General features: G+C 51.7%; 1 protein-coding gene across 2 annotated transcripts in view; it reads right to left on the minus strand.

Moving 5' to 3' along the window:
- IGDCC4 (immunoglobulin superfamily DCC subclass member 4) overlaps positions 1-22,041 on the minus strand; it is a 39,735-nt gene extending 17,694 nt beyond the window's left edge. For both annotated transcript variants that reach the window (XM_079769082.1, XM_079769081.1), the window contains exons 1-5: positions 21,924-22,041; positions 12,457-12,807; positions 11,670-11,811; positions 4,513-4,649; positions 3,087-3,227 (exon numbers count right to left, since the gene is read on the minus strand). In XM_079769082.1, coding sequence (XP_079625208.1) covers positions 3,087-3,227; positions 4,513-4,649; positions 11,670-11,811; positions 12,457-12,807; positions 21,924-21,993 — 841 coding nt within the window. In that variant the 5' untranslated portion in view covers positions 21,994-22,041. The remainder of the gene's footprint in view (positions 1-3,086; positions 3,228-4,512; positions 4,650-11,669; positions 11,812-12,456; positions 12,808-21,923) is intronic.
- Positions 22,042-26,432: the final 4,391 nt, after the last annotated feature.

Raw genomic sequence — 26,432 nt, forward strand, 5'->3', positions numbered from 1 at the left:
CCGCTCGGCTGACCAGGATGAGCAGTGCTCCCACAGCAGGCCAATCCCCGCAGGCCATGCCCTGCACCAGTGCATGAATCCTGTGCATCAGGCCTCTAGTCTATATATATATAAAAACCTACGCGACTGAATGACTGAATGACCAATCAGTTGCTATGATGGGCACTGACCATCAGGGGGAAGACACTCAATGCAGGAGCTTCCCCCTAGTGGTCAGTGCACTCCCACATCCAACCTCCCACAGCTGGCCAACCTCCCATGGTGCCTCCCTCCAGCCAGCCAGCCCCGATCAGCCCTGATCGCCGGCCAGGCTGAGGGACCCCACCAGTGCACGAATCCATGCACCAGGCCTCTAGTAGAGTCATAATTATTTTTTGAAAAAGTTTTAAAGATGGGAAAATGCTAATGAGATACTGTTGAATGAAAATAGGGCTTGGAACTGTAAATTCAACATGCTCTCAATTTCAGGGGGAAATGTACATGTGCATAGAAAAAAAATCTGGAAGAAAATACACCCATATGTTAACAGTTTTTATCTCTGAATGGTGAGATGTTTTCTGTTTCTGCTTTTCGCCGGTTTTCTACAGTGAACACATACAACGTTTGCAATAAGAAGAAAATAAAACAAAAGTCCCTTCCCTGACGTAGTGGAAAAATAATTGTGCTCAGGGTCAGGAATAAAGTCCTTTGGGTTCTTTCTCTTCCCAGCCTCTGTCCAGGAGTGTTATTAGCTGAGTTTCTCCAAGTGAGTTCCCAAAACTACAGCTATCAGGATCCTCTGGAGCAGCAATTCTCAAATCCTTGTTGTTACACGTGAATGATGGAATTGCAGGGGACGCTAATATGCAGAGGCCTAGGGCAGGACCCAGATCTTGCATTTCTAACTAGGCCCAGGTGGTAGATCCAAAGACCACAGTTTCAGTAGCAAAGACCTAGGGCACTTGATTCCTGGGTTACAACTCTCTAGATGTGAAGGGAAGGAGTCTGCAGTTTTAACAAGTTCCTGGGGTCATTCTGGTGCATGGTCAGTATTTGAGAAACATTGATATTTGAACTTATGGGCAACATCACAGGCTTACCCTGACGATTGGGACCGGCCGGCTCGGGGGAGGGACCGTGGGAGGTTGGCCGGCTGCAGGAGGTTAGCTTGGGAGTGCACTGACCACCAGGGGGCAGCTCCTGCATCTGGTGGTCAGTGTGTGTCATAGCGACCAGTTGTTCTGCCGTTCGGTCGATTTGCATATTAGCCTTTTATTATCTGTGTATATATAAAAGCCTAATATGCAAAGTGTCCCTTCAGGAGTTCGACTGACTGGGAGTTTGATCGCTCACTATGACGTGCGCTGACCACCAGGGGGCAGTTAAGAATGAAGGAAGGCCCTGGCTGGCAGTGGGCAGCTGGGGAAGGGAGGCCCCAGCCGGCAGCCAGCAGCTGCTAGGCACCCTACCCATGCATGAATTTCGTGCACTGGGCCTCTAGTATAGGATAACCAGCAAAGGCTTGTTAACTAAACTTGAGACACAGTTAAAGGGATAGCTGAACAGCTAGATGCCACCAGCAGGATGACCTGGGAGAACAGATTGGCCTTGAATATGATTTTGGCAGAAAAAGGAGGAAGATGTGTAATGTTGGGGGCCAGTGTTATACATTCATCCCTGACAACACAGCTCACGGACCATCACTGAGCCCTAAGGCATTGGCAGCTTTAGGTGATGAGTGAGCTGGAACCTGGGATTGAGGCCCCTTTCTCTGATCCACTAAAGCAATGGTTTGAACGTGGAAGGGAGCGATGGTATCCACATTCACCCCTTTGATTAGGAGCTACAGTGATGGGATGTTACATCATCCCATGTATTATCCAAAGGTTAATTGAAACCACATTGACCAAACAGCAAAATAGTCTTCTAGACACTGTAGAGCATGAAAGTCAATGGATGTCAGCCGGGTTTGAAGAAAAGAGTTTAAATAAAGAAAAGGGGGGAATTGTGAGGATAAACAAGTCATTTTTTTTGTCAAAGAACAGTTTAGACAGCCGCCATTTTGGACTGCGTGACTTGGCAGCCACCATGTTGGCCGCATGACTTGCAGCTCCCCTGGGGGCCGCCATCTTGAAATGGCAAAGGCCAACCCCTCCCTTTGAATTAGCCAATTGCGAAAGACTATGCGCCTGAGCTCCAATCAAGAGTGAGGGACAGGTCACATGCATCAGGATTAAAAAGCCGAGCAGACCTGACTCAGTGTGGGTATGCTCCCAGACCCTGTGCTGTGCACCCCCTCCTGCAGGAGTAAAGATATGTGCCTTGCTGCCTGGCTCCCGAGTATGCTTTGTGTTCTACCAGGACCCCTGAATTTGGGGGCTCACCTTACTTTTTACACTCTCCTCCAAGGGCTCTTGGGGCTCTGGAGGGAGAGCAGGTGTGAGTGTTCAGTAGACTGCAAGGTGACGGTTGGCCCAGCGCTCTCATTACCCTGATAGCATCTCCTGTAACGCAGTCCCACTTGGCACTTATCACTTGCCGCCTGATACCTTCACACTGTGAAGGTTCTTTTCATGGCTGCGTCTTATCTGCCTCACCCAAACTCTGAGTGCAGAGGGCCCCCTGGCTCTCATCTGGGCATTTTATTCACTGTGCCCAGCATGAAGCCCGGCACACAAAGGCGGGGAACTCTGGGTGGACCAAGAGGCAGCTTGGTGATTAACCAGAGCAGCAGAGGGGGCCTGGTTCCAACCTGACTCGCTGGCTGTGGGGCACCTCTCCAGCTCACACACTCACATGCAACACTGTTGTGAGGAATGCAATAAGTAAGGGGGAGAAGCTAGCCCAGTGCCCACATTAAGTAAGGTCTCAATAACGATTTTGTGAGTGGCAAATTCAACGTGCCTTGTAAAGGAAACATGCTACGCTGATTGATTATTAAGTTTGTCCAGGTCCCCTACCCACCCCCGGCCCTGGGGGAGGAGTTCCTGCCACACCAAAGGCTGTGCCTATGAAGTGGTCCCCCTTAGAGCTCCGTGACTTGTGGACACATGAGATGCCACGCCCCTCCCCACCCCCTGCCCTTCCAGTTTCCTCCCTCTACTTACCCTGTCGGACCCAGGACACAAAAGGGGTGGGGTCAGCAGAGGCCACACATTCCATCACCACACTCTGTCCAGACACCACGGTGGTGTTCTCCGGAGCTGCCACAATGACCACGTCCTGCCCCCCGGCAGACGCCAGGGACCCTGGAGAGAGGGCAGACCAGCAGGCAGTCTTACCGTCAGGCCCATTAGGTGCCTTCACATGTGTGCTTCCCCGGTGCCCCTGGCGAGGCAGGTAGGGCAGGGAGCGGCCAGGGTTCCGTCTGACAGATGGGGAAAGCAGCCATTCAGTTCTCCAGAACTGGGCCTGGGACCTTTTTCTCTTGGAGCCAGGAGAGGAGTAACCTGGTTTCCAACACACGCCCCATCTTCCCTGCCACACTGAACCCAACCTCCAGGACTGTCAGGGTCATGAGTAGACTTGGAGTCAACAGCCATAGTTCCTAGTTCCAACACTTATTATCATCACAATCTGCTGGGTGACCTTAGACAAGTCCCTTCTCCAAAGGGTCTCCCGTCCCCGTGTGCGAAAGGTATGGGGTGGGCTCGAGTTTCTGCTGGCTTGGCAGCTCCCTGAGCACTGATTCCTGCCAAGTTCTCAGTGTGACTTTGTCCCCTGGGTCAGCCTGTGAATACCTGCTTTGTCCAGCAGATGGAGGCAGAGACCCCAGGCACTGGAGGGAGAGCAAACCAGACTCAGAGCAGCTCAGGAACTAAGCTCCCAGGAAGCAGGGTGGAATTGGAGGGACTGGGGGATGGGAGGAGATGTGCCGAAGGGCAGGAGTCAGGGGAGATGCCCATGGCAAAGGGAGGCAGATGAGAGACCTTGGGGGAGGCCTGAAGTAAGATCAGAGGGGCACCTGCTAGGTGCCAGGCACCTTCCACTCAGCTCAGCTATTCTCACAGCCTCACAGGGCTGGACATTCGATAACCAGCTCACGGTCACACAGATGGTGAGTAAAGACGCCAGGATTCAAGTCAGGTCTTTCTGACCCCAAAGACTGTGACCTTCCGATTGCATCACCCTGGGACATGAGCTTTTCCAAGAAAACACCAGATGTGGGGAGCTGGATTTGCAGGGCACAGCAAGTAGCGAGGAGTAAACCCCCGAATTCCCTGAGCCCCCAGAGGGACAGGGACCAGGGCTTCAGGGCACTGACACCCGTCCTCAGATGCCTTACTTCCCCACCCCTGCCCCCAGCCCTAGATGCTCCAGCCAGCCCAAGGGGAAGGGAACCCTGCATTGGGAATCCAGCCCAGGCCTCTCCCTGACTTGCTGGGCGGCACTGCTTCTCTGGGCTTCATCACCTCTCCTGTCTGATGAGAGTGACACCCCATCACCTCTATGAAGGCAGGGCTTGGACCTCTGAGGCCTCTCCAAGCTGACTCCAGAAACACCCTGGTTCCCCGCAACAGGGAGCCCCCTTACCTCTGCGGGCCACACTGAGCAGGGCCTCCTGGCTGACGCGCTGGTGGGCGGAGTTGGTGGCCACGCAGCGGTAGGAGCCGGCATCACGCTCCTGAACGTCCAGGATCTGGAGAACCCCGTTGGGAAGAGTGATGAGCCTTGGGAAGGGGAAGAAGGCACCGGTGAGGGGGCAGGAGCTCTATAGGGAGAGTGGCGTGCCCAAAGTGGGCCTCCCCGCTCCAACCTGCAAGATCTACCGTGTCTCATTCTCCAGCCTCACCCATCATTTTAAAATGCAAATTAGAACTAGAAGATACCATCTTCACCTACCAGACATGCAAAGGCCAAAAGGTTAAATACACCCTACTTGGATGAAGGAATGGGGGGAAGGCGCTCCTGCCTTGTCAGTGGCCATGCCAATCCATACACCCTCGTTCAAGGGCAAGCTGGTGATATCTTCAACTCAAACCTGCACGTGCCTTCTGACCCAGCAGCACCACTTTGAGGACTCTATCCCACAGATATTCTCAAACACGTACACAAAAATGTATGTTTAACAATATTCACTCCAGCGTTGTCTTTAATAGCAAAAGACTGGAAACAATCCAGTGTCCATCTGTAGGGTGGGGACTGCCTAAATCGGTTTGGGTACATTCATACAATGGAATGCTAGGCAGCTGCTACAAAGGAGGCAGCTCCATGTGTGCCGATACAAGATTTCCACAATGTGTGTGGTGCAGAAGTGTGTGTGTGTGTGGGGGGGGGGGGGGGCGGATATGTGCACATATATGCTGGCACTGAGTGTCCCTGGTGGTGATGGTTGTCTCTGAGGAGGGGCCCTAGGATCCTGGGAGCTGAAAGTGGGCAAGGACTTACTTTTATTATACAACTTCTATACCTCCTTCCTTCCCTGGTAAAGTTTCTTTTATTCACACTCTCTCACCTGACCCTCAAAACAAGCCCAAGAAACAGAGGGGATCACAACCTTCATTTTATTGGTGACAAAACGAAGGCTTCGAGAGCAGAGCCTCACAACTGGAGCAGAGTTAAAACTTGAATCCAGGTCTTCTGGTACCAAATCCCATATTCGTCCCACCTGCCTGTGTCAGCAGCCCTTAGGTGGCTGAGAATGCCAATGGAAGGGACGTGGTCCCCAGGAAGCCCCCGTCAACATGTATACTAGTGTTACTGAGGAGCAGCAGGCTGGCTGAGGGTAGTATCCTCTGCCCTCTGAGTTTCAGGGCTGGAACATGGCTCAGGCTAGGAAGGCCCAGAGACCTTGCTTGACAGACAAAGCAGGGAAATGTGTCCATGGAGGCCAGGGTGGTGGGCTCTGGCCCAAACAGGGAATAAGTGGGTCCTCTTGAATCCTCCAACTGTGGTCCCTGCAGGGTCAGCTCAAGGCTGAGAGTTCAAATTTCTCAAGAGAGCAAACAGTGCTGGCCCCTGGATATAGGCTGGGCCAAGGTCAAAGAAGAAATGGGCAGCTGTGCATTTGGCGAAGATCCCTTAGCTTGTGGGGAAACGGGGTATAAGAAAATCTAAACACAGGAGATGAGAACTCACTCAAGGGTGTTGGGAGAGAATTCTGGCCCAAAGACTTAGAGAAAAAACAGAAATCTGCATCCTTCCTCCCTCACCCCAAAGGCCAACCCACCTATGCCCCAGCATCTTCCCTCAGCTCCAACAGCTGCCCACATCTGTGTTGGGCCAGTGGGGGAGAAGGGACAAGGAAGCAAAGTGTGGTTGGCAGTAAAATGTTGGGCCGGGACCCAGCCTGCAGCCACAGGAAATTTCTTGGGAAAGGCCAAGTGGAGAAGGGCAAGCAGGACTTATCTGGGAAACAAAGCTCCCATCCCCATCCAGGCTTCTTCCTCCTAACACACTGGGCCTCCTAGACCCTTCGTGCTTCCCACACCTCTTAACCCCACGGTACCTGGCCTTCCCAGGGAAATTGTGCTCCAGGTACCCAAGAACTAATACCTCGTTTGACAAGTAACATGTCCTTAATTATGTGTTGAGTGTATGAATGAATACCTTTCCTCAGTGTGCTGTTGCCACGGCCAACAGAGCGAAATAGAACCACTGTTAGTGTTCATCTACAGCAGGGGTGGGGAACATCCGGCCCATGGGCCATATAAGGCCCGAGAAATCATTTGGTCTGGCCCTGCCAAGGCATTAGGAGTGATTTAATGAAATGTTTGACCAAATATAGCAGACTAATTTTTATTTTTTTAAATATGTTTTTATTGATTTCAGAGAGGAAGGAAGAGGGAGAGAGAGATAGAAACATCAATGATGAGAGAGAACCATTGACTGGCTGCCTCCTGCATGCCCCCCACTGGGGACCGAGCCTGCAACCAGGGCATGTGCCCTTGGCTGGAATCAAACCTGGGACCCTTCAGTCCACAGGCTGACGCTCTATCCACTGAGCCAAATCAGCTAGGGCAGACTAATTTTTAAGTTGATAATTGTGTATGGCCCTCGAATGATGTTATAAATATCCAAATGGCCCTTGGCAGAAAAAAGGTTCCCCACCCCTGATGTACAATCTTTCCTGTTTGGTTAAAATGTGGTTTTAGAAGCTCTGTCCTTGGAGAGAGGTCCAAGATCTATTGGTTAGTGGGGGAAAGAGTCACAAAACAGTGTTTATGAAGCAACTCTATTTTGGGAACATAAATAAATGACATGTTAGGATATACACAAAAAAGTCAAGGGTGGTAAAGCTCCCATCACTCAGGGAGGTTTTCTCGGGAAGTGGGATTACTGGGGACTTATTTGTTGTGCTTTTTTTTTTTTAAATTACAGTGTATGTTTATTAGTTTGGAAATATAAAACTTCAAAAAAATTAAATTGAAAAAAGTATGTGTCTTGTACACCTTGTTCTGTAACTCCAGTCTCAGTGGCAGATTGGAGAGAATTAGCTCCAGCATTTTAGCAAGTGACATCACATAGCTGCGCCTCAGCTTCTCATCTGAAAAATGGGTTAAATAATTTCTGTCTTGCCTCCTTCACAACCCTAACCCTTTTTTAAAAAATATACTTTGATTTTTTACAGAGAGGAGGGGAGAGGGATAGAGTTAGAAACATCAATGAGAGAGAAACATCGATCAGCTGCCTCCTGCACACTCCCCACTGGGGATGTGCCCGCAACCAAGGTACATGCCCTTGACCAGAATCGAACCTGGGACCCTTCAGTCTGCAGGCCGACTGAGCCAAACCAGTTCAGGCAACCTTAACCCTTTTAACATCTATGAACTCACATCAGATAATGGACATAAACATCTACCAATCACAAAATCTAAACACATCTTCACAATGGTGTAAATGGCACACATATTTAAAAAGACTGGAATACTCAAAAATGGAAATAGCCGAAACCGGTTTGGCTCAGTGGATAGAGCGTCGGCCTGCGGACTCAAGGGTTCCCAGGTTCGATTCCGGTCAAGGGCATGTACCTTGGTTGCGGGCACATCCCCAGTAGGGGGTGTGCAAGAGGCAGCTGATCGATGTTTCTCTCTCATCAATGTTTCTAACTCTCTATCCCTCTCTCTTCCTCTCTGTAAAAAAATCAATAAAATATATTTTTTAAAAAAGTAAAAATGGAAATAGCTGTCTGTGTTCAGCTGGTAGGTGATTTTCCCCCCTTAAAGTTAGCATAGTTTATCATTTAAAAATTAATTCAAATTTCAAATAAAACAAAATAGCTACTTATAGAATGAAAAGCAACCTCTATCCAAACGGGACGAATTCTCGTTCCAAGCCTGAGACTGAGCCTGCAGCCCCACTCCCCCGAAAGGCCGCTTGGACCCAGGGATTCAGGAACGCAGAAGAAATGACACGGCTGCTCTGAGTTTCCTGGGGCCAAAGAGCCTCACCCTAAGCCCTACAGAGAGGCCCCTGGGGCAAAGGACACTAGCTGAGGGTCACACCATGTTGACAGACTCAATGGACACTGGGAGATGGCCAGGGCGGAAGACTGGATGAAGGAGCCCATGGAACTTGAGTCCATTAGCGCCATGTTTTTAAAGTGTGAGTGAATGGCAATACCAAAATGACTTCAAATGGATCCAGACACACATTTTTTTTATTCCAGTGCTTATGTATTTATTTTTATGGCCACCTTCTATTTATGGTAAGTATTGCTGGTTTTCCATTTTACTGCAGTGAGATAATGTTTCTTTTTAGTATGTGTTAAGTTACAAAAGAGAGAGTTGATTCTAAGAAATGTATTAAGTAAGTGATTGTATAAATAGTTTAGGGACGGCCAACATTATAAAGGAGGTTTATGAATGCCTGGATTTTGGAAAACATTACTCTCATTGATGACTGGTTCCCAGGGAAGAAAAAATTATCCCCTATCATTAGAAATTAGTTTAAGTGCCAGGGAATTGCCTTAGGGTCTAGTCTTCACCATCAGCTTCAAAAATATGCACATATACCCTGACAGAGTGCATTTATTAACTGCACATGTGCACACCCTACACCAAGGCATATGGTCTCCTTCAAACCACTGGGCTGAGTTTATGAATAGCATATTTGTACATGTACTATATCTGGGCATGTGTAAAAATACATACCTTGGGCATAATCGAGTTGCTGTTTTAGACATTTCTTTATTCCCCCCACAATGTGCTGGGACATGTGAGCCTGGCTTATTTATAGACGAGGATCACTTTTCAGAGGACTTGGGGGCAAACACTCCCAGAGCTCGGAACTGGCAGCGCCAGGCTCCTGGGAGAGGCCTGTGGCTCCATGGAATGGTGCCTGAACTCGATGCTGGGAGGCGAGGTCTGAGTCCCACTGCTTGCTCAGAGACTTTGGGGAAAGAACTTCTCTGCTCTGAGCCACAGCTGGACCACCCAATCTCTAAGCCCACCTGCAGGGGATCTTCCTCAGACACTGCAGCTGCCCCACCACCAACCCCAAATCTCGAGAGGCTTGGGTATCATCCGTGCCACGCTCTGGCATCCAACACTCTGGATACTAGCTGTGTGAGCTGGGCCAAGGTATTCCTGTCTCTGATCTTCAGTTCCCTCATTGAACAATTTGGATAATAATATCTGCCATAGCCATATGTACAGACCGAGAAGGATGTTTGTTATGTGTTAAGTAAAAAAAAAAGTAAAAGTTGAAATATAACCCCATATTTGTTTTGGGAAACACACACACACACACACACACACACACACACACACACAAAGATGACTGAGCCTGGCCAGCATGGCCCAGTGGTTGAGTGTCGACCTATGGGCCAGGAGGTCATGGTTCAATTCCCTGTCAGGGCACATGCCTGGGTTGTGGGCTCAGTCCCCAGTGTGGGGCATGCAGGAGGCTGCTGATCAATGATTCTCTCTAATCACTGATGTTTCTCTCTCTCTCCCTCTCCCTTCCTCTCTGAAATAAAAAATAAATAAATGACTGAACAAAAAAAAAACAGTATGTACAATTTCTGAAGAGAATATGTATAAACCTGCAGGAGGAAAGTCCAGAGGTTAAACATCAAAACTAAAAGTGGCTTTCTATGGGTGACAGGATGATGAGTAATCTTTGTTCTTTTTTATTTATATGAATTTGAAAATGTATTTTCTAGGAATATACACTAAAAGAGGATAACATGAAAAATAAGAAATACCTACCTCGAAGGATGAAGGGTTCAATGAGAAAACATAGCTCTCATTAAGTGGTTTTTGCTCTCTCCCATTCTCTTGGCGGGGGGGCAGAGGGGGGGGAGGTACCTGCCAGGAGTAGGCTCTCACTTGGTTCTAACCCACCAACTCCCAGCAAGCACCACCAGATAGCAGTGAGCAGCCCCACATTTGGAAGGCATAGAACTTAAAATGTCAGTATTACCGTGGTCCACTTCCTAGAATGCTCATTCATGGAATGCTGCAAGAGGGGCTCTGGGCAGATGAGTCTAGGAAGTGTCTGGTTAAACAAGTTAAACAGTTTTTCTATACAGGACTTCTCAGTGCCTTGTCAATTCCAAGAGAGAGATTTATAGGCAGTTTCCTGACCTTAACTATAGAATAGTTCCCCCACACACACCACCACCACCTAAAAAAAAAGTCTCTTTTGGGACTAATGTTCTACAAAGAACACACTTTGGGAAACCATGATCTAATCCGATCCTTTCATTCCCTCCCCCCTCCATCCCTTAAGTGAGAAGTGACTTGCTGAGGACCAATGGAGCTAACCAATCACCAAAGTCAACATGGTGGCTTATATCCTGACTTCTCTCCCTTCTTTCTCCTTCACAACTGTTACAGAGATGTGTCCTGTGGCTTTTCTACCTAGAAGTTTCTCCCACACTTCCACCCCTACCTAGACATGGGCAAAAGTAGGAAGAGCTGGGACAACTCAACACACTCAAGGTAGGTTAGTCCCAGGGCAGGGAGATCTGAAAACCAGTGTTTCTGAGCCGAAGGAACCCCGCCTCCACCAGAGAGAGTGAGGTGGTAACTACGGCGAGAGAGACGCAGCCAGAGGCGGGGAAGGCTGTGGAGCCATGCTTCCATCGATGTAAGAATCCATGGGATGATCAGCTCAGATGTGAATGAGCCGCATGCTTTCCGGTCATGTGGCAGGAACATTTGTGCCTACCCAGGAGGCCACAAGAGGGTTTAGCCTCTGCTTCTTTTCCACCTTAGAAACGCTTCCCTGGCATGGCTCCCTGTGCTCACTGACTTCATGGGGAGAGAGGAGGCTAAAACAGGAAGGACCTCCACAACCCATTTCTCAGGTGCTACTGGATGACCTGAGAGCGGAAGAAAGGCGGAAACCCCAGAAGAACCTTGCAAAGAGAATACCTTTCCAGCAGGCGTGGGGCCTTGAACAAATAAACATTCTGCCCAAGATTCATGGTGTGGCTTTGGATAAACCACAGCTCCTCCCTGGTCCTGAGGTTCTTAATAAAGCAAGTGGTTGGACCAGAGATGCTCTGAAGGACTCTATCACTACTCCCCACCCAAGCTCCATAGCTTAGGGGGTGGTTTTCCTCCCAGGGAGCAAAAACTTCCTGCCCGACTTCCATGGACCAGAAATGAGCTGAGAGTCCGGCAAGTGTTTGGCTCCTAAGTCAGTTTCAGCAAATGGAGGCTTCCTGCCTCTAAGAATCCCTGAGCCCTCCCCGGCCTGCCCTCTGGGCCCCACGCTCCACTCCCCTTCAGGGCACTCACCGAGGCTCCGTCGGCACTGCCACCTGGTCCTTCTCCCAAGTAACGATGGGTGCTGGCAGCCCTTCAATGTGGCACTCAAATCGAGCTGTCCCGTTCTCCTCCACCGTCTGAGACTCCGGGTGCAGAGAGAAGCCTGCGAGTGCTGAGGACGGGACAGTGACACACAGGCAGGGACAGGAGAGGGACGGGGAGGACAGGCCACCGCACGCACGGACAGTGGAACACACACGAGAAACACAGGTGACAGAATACACGCAGAGCAAATTCAGACCAACAGAGACACAGTTGGAGATGGTAAGAGTGGTCATTACTGGTCAGATGCTGTGAGTTCCCAAGTCCCCAGGCTTAACATCAGAATCATGGTCAGCCTACAAGTAAGATGCACGCTTCTTCTGTCCTGAAAATTATTTCATGGTGATCTGTGCCTCCCGAGAGCCCCAAAGGGTGGGCTGGACAGTGGGCCTTGACTCCACAGACTCCACCTACTATGAAGGGGGGAGCTCTCTGGAGAGCCACCCCGGTGCCTCCCATGCTCTTAAAAGCCCCTCTGGCAGGCTTCCTGGAGGAGAGCACAACGTTAGACTCTCAGACTCCACGGGAAGGAAAAGGAGCAAGAACAGGAGTGGAGAAGTGGGACTAATGAACGGTGAAGCCGACAATACCAGGGAGGCAGGGGAAGGGGCCTGAGCTGCAAAGAGAGGCCTCTGTGCAGGTAACAATCAGGATCCCGCTTCCCACACCCCAGGCCTCCCGGGTCCTAGCTCAGTCCCCCGATACGGGCACTTACTGGCGAGCTTGACCACGGCAGCCTGGCTGGCCACTACGCCGAGTGGGCCATGGGCCAGGCAGGAATAGCTGCCCTCGATGCCATCGGGGGCTCCAGGCGCTGCCTCAGCACTGCCCGTGGGTGCCCGTGGCCGGGACAGCCGCAGGGAGCCATTGGGCAGCAGGCGCAGGTGGCTGTGCTCCAGCAGGGCTCCCCCGTCTTTGCTCCACGTGACGCTGGTGGGGGGTCCGGCAGCGACAGTCCCCAGACTGCAGTCCAGCACCGCCTCCTGCTCTGGGCCCAGGACCACCTGTGCCGGCCCCGGTCCACAGCTCAGCTCCACGGTTGTCTCCTGGGGCAACGGCAGCTCCCCTGCGAAGAGGAGGGGACACCAGGGCCATCAGTGTGTGTCCTCCCCCCGCCCCCAGGCCCCAGCTCCGGAGCCACCCACCCACCCAGGGCCCGGAGCAAATGGTGGAGAAAGAGGTCTCACGGGAAGACTTGAGTCTGGATCCTGGCTCTGTCCCCTGACGAACTGTGATTTGGGGCAAACTCTGCACTTCTCCGTGCCCACCTTCCCCAGCTGCTCAATGTCCCCACCCACTAAAATACACAGTTCTTAGCATCGTTATTCACAATAGGCAATAAGTGGAAATAACCCAAATGCCCACCACCTGATGAAGGGATAAGTACATTACTCAGCCGCCAAAAGGAATGAAGGGCTGGTATGTGCTTCGACGTGGATGGACCTTGAAAACTTGATGCTCAGTGAAAGAAGCCAGTCCCAAAATGCCGCATACTGCATGATCTCATTATCATGAAATGTCCAGAATAGGCAAATCATAGAGACAGAAAGTAGATTAATGGTTGCCAGGGATGGGGGAGAGGAAAGAATGAGGAGTGACCGTTAAGGGATATACAAGGTTCCTTTTTGAAGTGATGAAATTTCCTAGAATTAGATAGCGGTGATGGTTGCACAACCTTGTGAATATACTAAACACCACGGATGTGTACACTTTCAGGGGTGAGTTTTACAGTGTGTGAATTGTAGCTCAATGAAAAACAAGACAGCCCAGCCGGTGCGTCTCAGTGGTTGAGCATCGACCCATGAACCAGGAGGTCACGGTTCCATTCCTGGCCGGGGCACATGGCCGGGTTGTGGGCTCGATCCCCAGTGCGGGGTGTGCAGGAGGCGGCTGGTCAATGATTCTCTCTCATCTTAATGTTTCTATTTCTCTCTCCCTCTCCCTTTCTCTCTGAAATCAATAAAAATATATGTATATTTTTTAAAAACCCACCAAAAAACAAGACACAGTGATGGCTTCCTGATAAGCCTGCTGTGAGCACCGAGTGAGATGATGTGTGGGAAGGAGTACAGCAGTGCCTGACCTGGCACAGGACAGGGACCCAGGGATGTCACTCCCTCCCCTGAAACCTTACAGGTCGTCTTGACCACTATAGCCCCACCCATTTCCGCCCCAGCGGCTGGAGAAGCTGGGCACTCCTTCCTGCAGCTCTTCTCCCCAGGGCCACGCAGCAAGCCCGAGCCAGAACCCAGTCTCCAGAGGCGCCAGGAGAGCCTGCAGTGCCAGCACTGTCCTTGTCACAAAGGGAACCATGGCGGGAGGAAATGCCACCTCAAAACAAAAACGCATGATAGCCAACCCATATTTATTATTTTAACCCACATTTCAGCAGTGCCCGGGAGCCATCATTCACAGAGAAACGTTCTCCCAGTGTGTCTCCCAGAGGGTGACCTGCTGCCTCCCTGTCCCATAAAAGCGCAAGGGCCCAACATCACTTCTTATCCTTTGGCCTGACTCCTTCCTTCAGGGCAGGATGAGGTATCAGAGTGAGCCAGGGGCAATGGCCCCTACGCATTACAAGGCTGGTCTGGCCTGACAGAGCCACGTGGGGCATACAGAAAGCACAATGGCTACGAAATCAGGGACCCTCAGTGCTAGACCCAGCTCTGTCATAGTTACCGTGTGGCCTTGGGCCAGTCACTTCTCCTTCTCGACTTAGTTTACTCAAAGGTAGGGGTGATGTCTGAAATTCTGTGATTTTAGGGTTATTAATGAACTAGACACACCTATTGCTGAAGAAACATAGAGCATCCTCTGAACATAGACACAAACTGTGGATACAACCTTTCACACCTGGACACAGGCACCCCAGGCTCTGCCACACTCGTTGAACCCTGGACACATATACCTTCACGTAGATCCCCTGTCTGTCCCTGGGCTTTCTTCCCACCATCCTCAAAGAAGAACAAGACTGAGGGGAGAAGCGCAAGCTGGCTAAGGTAAGGAGGCCAGGGCTCCGATGCTGCAGTGTGAAGGACAGACAGACATGGCCTGAACCAGGTCTCTGCCTTTCTTAATGTATCAGAAAGGCTCAGCTGGCACCTCCAGCTGCACAGCGAGGCTCAGCATTACCAGTGGGTGCAGGGAGGAGAAGGCATCCTTGCCCTCACCCAGTTTCCATTCTAATCGGGGAAACAAAATCGGCATTCACATCATTGCAGGCCGTTGGTTGTGGCGGAAAGAGTATTTGACCTTGGCATAGAAGGTCAAGGTTCCAATCTTGTTCTTCCACCTACCAGCTGTGTGACAAGCCACTTAACCTTTCTGGGCCTCAGTTTCCACGCCTGTAGGACTAAGAGGAGATCACCAGGCTTGGAAGGATTAAACCAGATGATGTAAGCCAGGGCTCCAGCCTAGTAAGCATCAATCAAGGAATGGGAGCTCGTTCTTTAAAGGCACTGAAAGGGGCTGCACAAATGGTAATGCTGTTCTCACATCCAGTCCCTTCTATCTCTGAGGCCCGAGATTCTAAGATTCAAACGCAGGCAAGTCTGGGCTCTCAGCCCAGCGGCTTCCAATTGCTGGGTTCCAGCCGCTAATCAGTCAGTTTGAGTTTCAGGGGAGAAAAACCCCACTGACATGAAACCCTGAGCCTTCCAGCAGCCTCCCCGCCCCCCAAAGCACGTCCGGGGCTTGGAAAATCCCTGCTGCGCTTAACAAACAATGTGAACAGTTGGGGCCGGAGCAGCTGCTGGATATGTCAGCAGCCTGGGCTCTGGCGAGCAGGACAGCGGCCAGAGGGGCCGGCGGCTGGCTGGGGAGCCCAGAGGAGGCTCCGATTCCCTTCCTGAATATTCGTGGATCAGCAGATGTCTGGCTTCCCCACCTCTGAGGAGCCCAGCAGCACCCAACGAGGCAGAACAGGGAAGCCAACAGTGATGAACATGCAGAGAGAACCTAGGAGGGTATAGGGCTGCGCCAGGAACCCGAGCCCACGTGGGAAGCCTGCGATTCCTCACTTTACAGAGGGGAAACTGAGGCCCAGAAGGAGGGTCTCATCTCTCTTGGAGGCGGTTGCTCCTGAATAAAAGGTTTCTCTCTGCCTCAGTGCCCCACCCAAACTCTGTGGCCCAGACATGCATCCTTAGGCACTCAGCTCAGGCACTGGCCCTCCTTGAAGCTGCCCCTGTCTTCCCTGGTGAAGTTTTTCCTGAGTCTCACGTCACACAGCCACTTGGAAATCCATCCTTCCTCTTGCCTAGACGGACAGTGGGACTTAGTAGACCAGGCCTTGACCTAGTCCTAGAGTCAGAGTCCTGGGTTCATTTGATGTATGACCTTGGGTCCATTACTTTCCTCCTTTCAGCCTCCATTTCCACAGTTGTAAAAAGGAAGAATCTCCACATTTCTCATTTTCACCAAAATTCGCCCAGCAGCAGAGAGGAGCATCCTCGGGAGGCTTGCTGACTGCCCGAAATGGTTTTATTTTAAACCTCTGGCACATTTTGCATTCTGCTCATTACAAACAACGTTTGTTTTAATATAAATGTGGTTTCTACACCATCAAATCTTTTCGTAAAAGTGATGCTCTGGGGAGTGGGCATCGTTTGTCCAGTGGCTTTGTGGCCAGCCCTTTCCTGCCTCCCCCTGCCCCCCCATGGCTGACCCCCAAAGCCCCTCCCACCAGCATTTCTCAGCTGCCCCTCTCAGGGCTGGGGCAGACACAGCGGACACTTGCTGCCTGCCAGCTTTCTGCCTCGAGGGGGCCTCCCTCTCCCAGTCTCCTCTGTCTCCTTGGTGAGACCCTGCCAGAGACGCAGAGCTGCTATGGCAGAGCTGTTATGCTCGGGAGCCCCACGGCCATCTCTCAATCTCCTTTTTCTGACAAATTATTTTACCCATTTACAGGATAAATTAGATTTTATGAGGCCAATTAGAACTCAGACAGAAAGGAGATACGCTGCTGAGCCCCAGGGTCAGCTCAATGCTGTTCAGGGGGATTTGCAGGGGCCTGGCATGAACCAGGGTTCCATTTTTCAGTGAACTCGCAGGAAAGAGGCGGTGGGGGGGGGGGGGGGGGAATGAAGCCAGATGCCTCCTTAATTAAGCCAAGAACTTGCCACAAACATCAATGCCTTGTCACTTCTGAACTTCAGGGCCCAACAGATTTACAACTTGTTTTTGATCTAGGGCAATTCTCCATGACACCATCCCCTCTCTCCTTTCCCAGGAGACACAAGTCAGTTTTTTCCAGAAACCTCCCTCCCTGCCCCCCACCTTGGCCCCCTCCCTAACCACACACTAAGCCCCTCCCACTAACAGCTGGAAGGAGAGCTTCAGACGGTTGCCTGGGACACCAGCAAAGCAGGAGCACCCCCTTCAGCTGACTTGACAGCAAAGCCACACTCAGCTGCCTACCTCCTGCTCCCGGAGACCTCTGTCCCCACCAGACCAGACCAGACCAGACCAGGCCACTCCCAGGTCTCTGGAAGCACGTTGCTGTTCCTCACGTTGCTCATGCTGCTCCCTCTCCCTACAATAGCTGGGCCATCTGGGGTCTGATTTAGATGCCTCTCCTTTTTCTTCCCTAGAAGACCCTGGGCACCTTGATCATTGTCCTTATCATTCTAACTTTTTTTTTATTTGCTTTTCTCCCCAACTCAAGGCCACAAGCTCAAGATGATGTCCTCGACAGCTTTCTAAATCCCTGGTACCTAAAACAGTGCCTGGCACATGGCAGGTGCTCAAAAAATATTCTTTGAACACAGGAGTGCACACACGGAACACGCTCAGGAACATACACACAGAGCCCCTCATGCTCTTCTGAGCCTCCACTTCCTTATCTGTAAAAATTATAGGCATTTCCCTCAGGACTGGAGATTAAGTGAAAAATATATGTGGAGACTGCCTTGCATACTATGTGGCACCTCGTAGACACCTAACAAAATACTTAAAAAGCACAGAGACAGAACAGCAAACTCACACTGACAGAGACTCTGTACTTAAACATTACCAGGACCAGGGAGCTCACTACCTCACCTGTTTTGCTGTATGCCTTTTATGATTAATACTATCTTTCTCCTGTGTTCACCTTTTTCTACCTGTATGCTCCACTCACTTGACAGAGCTCTGTCCTCCAAACTCCACACCAAAGTAATGAGCCCCTTATCGAACCATCTAGAAGTCTTGTCTCTGCACCAGCTTGCATCTGAGAGAGAGCTTATTGAACCTCTGTTTCCTGACCCCAATGACCTCAAAGACCCTCAAATTCAAAGGATGTTTCAGCCTCAGCAGCAAGACAGTATTAGCTGGCAGCCCAGCTAGCCCAGAAGACAGGATTCCATTTCTCTGCATGTCAGGCCTAGAGCATCCTCTCTCTGGTTTTCCTTCCCCTGCAGCTCCGATCACTCCCCTCTGACCGGGCTGGGGCCTCCCCCGCCAGAACTGCTCTTACTCCTCTCTCTCCCACCCCAGGGAGCTGGGAGCCCCCAGGCAGGCCTGGCAATGACATCTGTTCTGCATCTGGAATTCTGTGTCAAGTCTGGTTGCTATACCTCAGAAACAGTGGAGGCTGAACAAGAGGCAGTGGGAAGAGGGGATGGGGGGAGAAGGGTGGATTCCAGAGCCCAGACACACCAACTGAGGGGGGCCAAGCCCAAAGTTGATAACTTCTTATGTGAGGGGGAGGGGAGTGTGGAGAGTATGTGTGTACCAAATCCCAGGGCAGTTTGGCTGTTCCAAGAGCCAGGAGACTGGTTCCAGCCCCAGCTCAGTCCTTATTCATGTAACTTTGGGAAGTCACTCAGTTTTCTCATCTGTAAAATGGGTTCATGCTAAAATTATTTCTAAGTTCCCTTCAGTGCTGACATTTGATGATGCTCTAATTGCGAGATCACTTAACTTGAAAGAGGTACCTTGAGGAGAAAAAAGGGAAATGCTAATTTATACATTATGTGTGATTAATTGGGCCATGAAAGTACATACAGGATCACTGAGGGTTTATATAACTTCTGGATATGATTCACTATTGAGCCCTGGCTGCGTGGCTCAGATGGTTGGAGCATCATTCCATATACCAAAAGGTTGTGCGTTTCATTCCTGGTCAGGGCACATATAGGAGTCAATCAATGCGCTCTCTCTCTCTCTCTCTCTCTCTCTCTCTCTCTCTCTCTCTCTCTCTCAAAAGTCAGTAATAACATATCCTCAGGTGAGGATAAAAAAACAAGATTCACTATTAAGAGAAAGCACGTTTCACCTAGCTTCTAAACTCCAAGATGGGGTCAGAGAAGGCCACCCCAATACTACAACTGACTGAGGCTGGCCTCTGAGCCTCCAGACTGAGAAAGGGATGGAGGGGTCAGTTTCCATGTGAGAAGAAAGCAGTTTTCATGTTCTTAGAGGCCTATTACTGACTGCCGGCTCTCTGACTAGGTGAAAGGGAGAGCCCCACTTCTTATAGACGATGAAAACAGCACACTAAGCATTCCAGCACCAACCCCATGCCAACAAAAAAGTCTCCCCAGTTCCCAGTCCCTGGTTCAAGGGAAGTGCTAGAGGAGAGGGGCAGGCACTCTCCTGACCCAGCCCTTCATTCTGCTGAAGTGTCTATTATTTTTTACTTCCCTCTCCCTCACCTCCTACCAACTCAATTTATTTTCAAGTCCTACTGATTCTTCTTCCTAAATATCTCTAGAATCCAGCTACTCTGGCCACCCAACTGCCATTCTAGTGGCCACCATCCTCTTTGGATTACTGGGACAGCCTCCCAAGAAGCTAGAGCTTCCTGCCTCGGCCCTGCCCAATCGATTCTCCACACTGGCTGGAGTGAGCTGGTGCAAAGCTGATCTGAAAACCCAGCATGGGCTCCTGGGGCCTCAGAAACCTTGGTGGGGCTCACAAGGCCCTTCATAAGCTGGTTCCAGGCCCCCCCCCTTCTCCCTTGACACTCCAGGGCCCATCCCATCCTTCCCCAGCCTGCTCCACTCTCACCCCTGGTGCTCTAAACTCCAGCCAGGTTTACCTTCATTCAATGGTCCACTAAGTCACCTCTGAGCGTTCGTTTGCACATGCTGTTCTCTCTGGAAAACTTCCTCCATCACCACTCTCCTTCTACAGGGCTAACTCAGGCACTGCACTGAGCTCCATTCCTCATTGCTTCCTGAAGGAAACCTTTCCCGAGTACCTGTCAGTCTCTCTCCACCAAACTGGAAGCTTTGCACCAGGGACCAAGCCTGCCACCTTATTTACTATATTCTAGGCACTGGGCACAGGCTAGCCAAATAATAATAATAATAATAATAATAATAATAATAATAATGATAATAGGTGCTCAGTAAATATTTGTTGAATGAATGAATGAGCAACCTTGGTCCAGATCACTGTGGCTCTACAGAGCTCTATAGGCGTGTCCCAAGGGGGCTGAGCTTTGGACAGCCAAGGTTTTGGGCCTGAAGGCTGGTAGAGTAGTTGCTTTAGCCCCACACACTGCTGTCGAGGGAGCCCCAGATCTGCCCCTGCCACTGCCTTGTGCACCCCGGAGCAGACAGAGGCCAGGTCTTCCAGGCAAACCGAGCCCCTTGCCAGAGGCCCCGGCAGGATTCATAATGCTCCAGAGCACTTCCCAGCCCTGGGCCCGCTTTGCCGGGAGGCACTGAGCCCTTGTTGTCTGGAGCTCTTGGAAAAGCCAGAGACAGGGAGCACAACCTTTCCTTATCTCCTGGTTCCGGGGGATGTGCTCTGCCCTCTTCACCTGACAACCCCAGCTTCCCATTTCCCTGGAGGCCTCCAGCCAGGGGGGCAGTCAGCCTAGAAAGGGGCGTGTCTTTGTAGGGAGAGAGGGGGTCCCAGCAGATCCCGCAGTTCGGGTTTCCAGGAGATGGGCCTGGGGTGGACCAGGGTAAGGCTCCTACCCGCTCCGCCATCCCTGCTCCCTCCCACGTGGCCTGGCTGAGTCTCTCTGGAAAGCCGCAGCAGCTGGAGAGAAATCCCCCTCCCGCCCCCCATCCCGCCTCCAAGTCCCTCCCCGGCTTGCCTTGGACACATCCTCAGCTCTCCCCTCCAAAGGGAAGGCAAGAACGGGGCGAACAAAGCGGGCACCTCCTCCTACCCCTACTACCTCCTACCTTCCCCACGGGCCGCCCCCCAAACTCACACAGGACAGAAAGCGAAAGGGCTGGGGCGCAAGAAGGAACCCTAGGCATAGCGACTCGGGACTCCGTCACCCGTGCTCAGCCCTTGCTCCAGCGTGGACACCTCTGACTCCTACCCGCACCCTGCACTGAGGTGGGAGGCGGGAGGAGGCCTTGCTGACCTCGGCCACGCTTCTCTGCTCTGCCCCTGGGGGTTGGGGCCGGAGTGACACGCGTCCCATCCCCAGAGTGAGCATTGGATGCGTCCACAAAAGCAACTGGTTTCCTGCCCTCTCCCGCTCGGCCCACTCCAGGCCCCGGGTTTGGGGGAGCAACACTACCCCTACACATACACCAGCTCCAGGGACACACCCTCTGGGCAAAGGTGAGTGTTTGACCACCACTTCCCCACTTCCCTACTCAATCAGAAACCTCCTGCTCTGCCCCCCCCCCCCCCCCCGCCGGCAAGGACACTCCCCAAAGCCAAGGCCAAATATTAGCTCAGCCTCACAAACACAGTTACACACGGTCTCCACACCGATGGAGGTGCAGACACCCACCCCCGCAGCTCTCCCCCACACTCTCAACCCGGAGACACGCGCGGGCAAGGGGGAGCCCGCCCCGCTCAAGTCACCACCACCTCGCCCACAGCCCGCGGTGCCGCTCCGAGGCCGGGGCACGCACTGCGGACACGCACTCCGCAGAACCCCCTCCCCACCCTCGGCCAGCGCGCGCGCGCGCGCGCACACACACACACACACACACACACACACACACACACAAGCGCGCACTCACTCACTCGGGACTCCGAAAACCAAGGACACACACCCCCTGCGGACTAGGAAGAGCCGCCAACGCCCCAGGTCGCTGCTCGCAGACCCCACAGCGCAGGCATCCTCGGGACCTGGACGCGCAGCCCGTGCCTCGCGGACCTCGCCACTCGCTCGGGACCCAGGACGCACGCCAGCCCCACCGCCCCGCGCAGCCCCGCACCGACTCAGGCTGGGCGCGCCGACCCCGTGGCCGCTCCGGCCCCCGCGGCGCCCGCCCTTACCGCGCACGGCCAGCAGGCAGAAGGTCAGCGCCAGGAGCCCGCCGCCGCGGCCCGCGTCCCCCCGCGCCATGGGGCCGGCCCGGGCCGCCGCCGCCGCCGCCGCCCCGCGCCTCGGCTGCCGCCGCCGGGGGAGGGCGCGCCGGGCGTCAGTGGCCTGGGGAGGCGCGGCGCCGCGGGCGGGGGCGCGGCCTCGGGGGCCCGGGCCCGAGCGGGGGCCGGCGCGGGGGCCGGGGCTGCGGCCGCCTCGCCCGCCCCTCCATCGCCATCTTGGGCGAGCAGCCGCGGGGGGCGGGGGTGGCGTCTAGCGAGCGCGGCCGCCCCGGCCCCGGCAGAGACCCGCGCCCGGGCACCGCGACCCTGCCCCGCGCTGGCCTCGGCTCCGCTGGGGTCTGCGCCCCGTAGCCTGGTCCTCTCTGGGTCGCGCTGGGCCCCTGTTGGGCCGCGTGTTTCTCCGTCGGTCTCTTCGTCTGTCTCCGGGTCCACGGGTCTCTCTGCCTTGGTGTCTCCGTTTCGTTAACCTGTCACTGCCTCGGGGTCTCCCCCATCTCAGTTCCAAGCTAAATGGAGGCAGATTCAAGGGCTCGGTCTCTGTCCTGATGGCCCCATCTTCCCTTGGAAGCCCAGTGGATCCCAGCCCAGGTCCTGTCCTGAACCCCGGTTAGCCTCTCCACTGAGGACAAGACAGTTCCCGCCTCACCCCATTCCCATTGCCATTCCAGGGCTTCTCTCCTGCTGCTGCGATAACCGGTCCAGGCAGGGCATTTTCTCAACCCCGAGCCCTGTCACATCCAGAAGTCTCTGCAAACCTGAAAGGGACAAGGAAGGTTTGATTGCTTTCGTTTTACACTTAGGGAAACTGAGGCTGGAGGGGGTGAAGACTGGCCTAAGGACAGGAGGTCAGGGAGCAGCAGGTGCAGGACCAGAACCCTGGTTTCCTGACCCCAGAAGGTCATTTCCCACTCATTCTTCAACTGTGCCTTCTCTGTCCTACCAGACGGGCTGCCTCAGTATCCCACAAATATTCCTTGTTCTAAAGCCAGGGATTCAATCTTCAGGCTAGGGTGGGGAGAGGAACACAGGTTAAATGACCTAGTTAAGGTCCCTTCCAAACCAAGATGCTGTGGTTCTTTACTGTATCCCCTGTGTTTCCAGTGTTCCCATATCTTAGAGCCATTTTGTCTCTGTACCCAGTAGGCACCTACCCATCTGTTGCTAGGTAACCCTTAATAATGACCTATACTTTGCAGATCTAATGGGATCTGGCATTTATTGCTTCATTGCAAGGCCCATCAGCAGCATTTGACTTAGCCAACCACTCCCACTTGCTTCTCTTAGTGATGTTATCTGGTCGTCAGGTCTTTAAGTGACACCTTTATACTGAAGATGCCTAAATTTAGACCTCCAGGCTGGACCATGACCCCTGAACCCCAGACTTATCCAGCTACCTGCTCAACATTTTCATTGGCTGTCTAATAGGCCTCTCAAATTTAATATGTCCAAAATTGAGCTCCGATCTTCCTTATTAACCCTCCCACAGTTTCCGCCCATGCAGTTCCTAGCAGCTCCATTCTTCCAGTTGCTCAGGTCCAAAACATTGGAGTTATCCTTGACCCTTCATTTTCATATCCTTCCCGTTCTGTCTTCCCACTACCACCTTGATCCAAGCACCTTAGCTGGATTGTGGCAGTAGCCTCCTCACAGGTCTCCTTGTTTCTGTTCTTATCTCCCTTCAGTCTTCTCTCAAAACAGAATAAAAAGTGATTCTGGCCTTAGTCGGTGTTGCTTGGTGGTTAGAGGATTGCTGGTTCAATTCCCGGTCAAGGTCATGTACCAGGGTTGCAGGTTCATTCCCTGCCCCCAGTCTGGGTGCATGAGGGAAGCAACCAGTTGATGTGTCTCACCTCTTCCCGCCCCCCCCCCCCCCCGCCCCCCAATCCTCCCTCCCTTCCACTCTTTCTGAAAAGCAATGGAAAAAATACCCTCAGGTGAGGATTAACAACAACAAAAAAGTGATTCTGTTAAAATGTGAATGAGATTGTGTCATTTCTCTGCTCAACACATACCAGGACCTCCTAGCTCAGAGCAAAAGCCAAAGTCTGATCTGGAGGCCTGTTGTACCTCTCTGATCTCACCTCCCACACCATCCCCTTTGTTCACACCTCTCAGGCCACACTAGCCTCCTGGCTGTAACTTGATCATGACCAGCCCCCTCCCTCCTGCCTCCAGACCTTTGCCCAGCTAGTACAAGTCTGAAATCCTGTCCCGTCCTCACAACTTCCCCCACTCTCCGTATCTCGCTTCTTTCTAACATGCTCTACATTTACTTATACTTCGTCCCCCGCAACCAGAATGCGGGCTTCAGGAGGACTGGGATTTTAGTCTGTTAGGTTCACTGCTGAATTCTACGCAGCTAGACCAGTATCTGGGACTGTGTAGGCGCCAGTGGCCAGGATAAAAGATACAAGTCACTACCCAGAGGGACGATAGTATCCGGAGTGGCATGGGGTAGCTGGGAGGGTAGGAGCAAGAGAAGCAGGTGTGGTGTGTGTGTGTGGGGGGGTGTTGAGGAAGAAGTCTTCACAGGACTGTTGATTGTTGTAGATGTTTGACCAGGGTCTTGACAATTTAAGGAGGGTGGAACCGAAGGCGTGAAGGAAAGAAACACCCTCTGCAGAGGCCCTGTGGTGTGAGAGCACCGGAAGTATTCCAGAAATGGCAGAGCCAGTAATTAACCGCACGGACAGTCATGGGCCGCCTGTGATGGGTCAGGCCTGCTCTGGGCACTGGGAACACAGTGGTGAACTTGGTTCTTGCCTGCACGACGCTTGATCTAGTGAAGGAAACAGACAAGTGGGAAGGCAGCTATAAGACTGTATGATTCAGGCTGTGATGGGCCACAGGAAGGAGAGGCGCCCTGGCCAGACTTGGGGGGAGGCAGGGAAAGCTTCTGGAGAAGACAAATACCTGAACCCAGTGTAAGCAAAATGGAAGGAGTGTGACCTGGGCAGGAAGGAGGGCAGGGGTGGGAGAGGAAGCCAGGCAGGGAAGCTGGGGCCAGATGGCGAAGGCCTTATATGTTGCCTAGAACAGCGGTCGCCAGCCGGTGGTCCGCGGACCACTGTGGTCCGTGAGGTCCGAAAGGTTGGCGACCGCTGGCCTAGAAAGCAGTTGATGATTTCACTCTCAATTGAATGAATAAAAGAACAGACAAGGTGTCACCATCTAGTGTTACTAATCCCACAAGCCACACACAAAAACCCAGTTCATTTCTGTCGTCATATCTCAGCACACAGGTGTGGAGTCAGGCCAGCCAAATCCAGTGTGAGGAATAAGAGCCATGGGTCCTGTCCTGGCTCTGCTACCGATTTGCTATGTGACTTTGGGCAGCTGCTTTCCCCTTCCTGGGCCTCAGCTTGGTCAGTGAGAAAAACAAGAGGGCTGGGGTATGATGCACATTTCTCACCAGGAGTTCCAAAGACTTCACACCATTAAGAGTGGATATGGCACGTGTCTTCATTTCTTTCTTTTTAAACCAATCCATAAAATATTCTATTATTTCCCCCCTTCAAATAGTACCATGGAACGCCTCCAAATATGTATGGGGTGCTCCTGTAGAGGGCCGTGAGCATGCTCAGTGAACATCATTAGCACTGTCATGGCTCTTACCATTAAATAGCTTAGTTATGGCCCTAGCTGGTTTGGCTCAGTGGATAGAGCATCAGCCTGCAGACTGAAGGGTCCCAGGTTCGATACCCGTCAAGGGCACATGCTCATGTTTCGGGCTCAATCCCCAGTAGGGGGCATGCAGGAGGCAGCCAATCAATGATTCTCTCTCATCATTGATGTTTCTATCTCTCTCCCTCTCCCTTCCTCTCTGAAATCAATAAAAAAATATTTTTAAAAAAATAAAAATAAAAACAGCTTAGTTATGTATACATTGTTTCATTTATAGCCTTGTTGGATCATAAAAAATACATGACAGGAAGTATAAGGAGCACTGATGCTAAGGAGAAAATGATAATTTTGCAAATTTGCCTCTAGTTGACAGAAGAGAATATTATAGTCTTCTAGTCAAAAGTCATTAGTCACTCATATGTCAAAAGCCAATGTTTAAAAAAATAAAATCTAGTGATAATTTAATCTAATTTTGTTTTTTGTGTACCAGAAAGGCAAACCTATTGTATCTACAATCTTATTTGTGGAGAAGTACTTCCCAGTAGATAGAAAATATTTTATTTCACATTTTAGAAATAAAACAATTTTTTAAAAATTATTGTAACACAAAATGGAATCAGATCATGAAAGCAATTTTTGCCTATTTTTGATTCTGTGGTTAAATTTCAGGACCCCCAAATATAAGGTCCCCAAATTTGATAAAATAGTTTTATTGACAAATCATGCTTTTTTTGCAATTAATTTAAAATCAGCATGCATCCTTTTTTAAGTGGGGAAGAAGGTTTTCTAATTCATCAATTTAATGAAATGTATTTAAATGTTCTTCAATTAACT

The sequence above is a fragment of the Cnephaeus nilssonii genome (genome assembly GCF_951640355.1).
Source record: "Cnephaeus nilssonii genome assembly, chromosome: 4".
NCBI classification, from domain to species: domain Eukaryota; kingdom Metazoa; phylum Chordata; class Mammalia; order Chiroptera; family Vespertilionidae; genus Cnephaeus; species Cnephaeus nilssonii.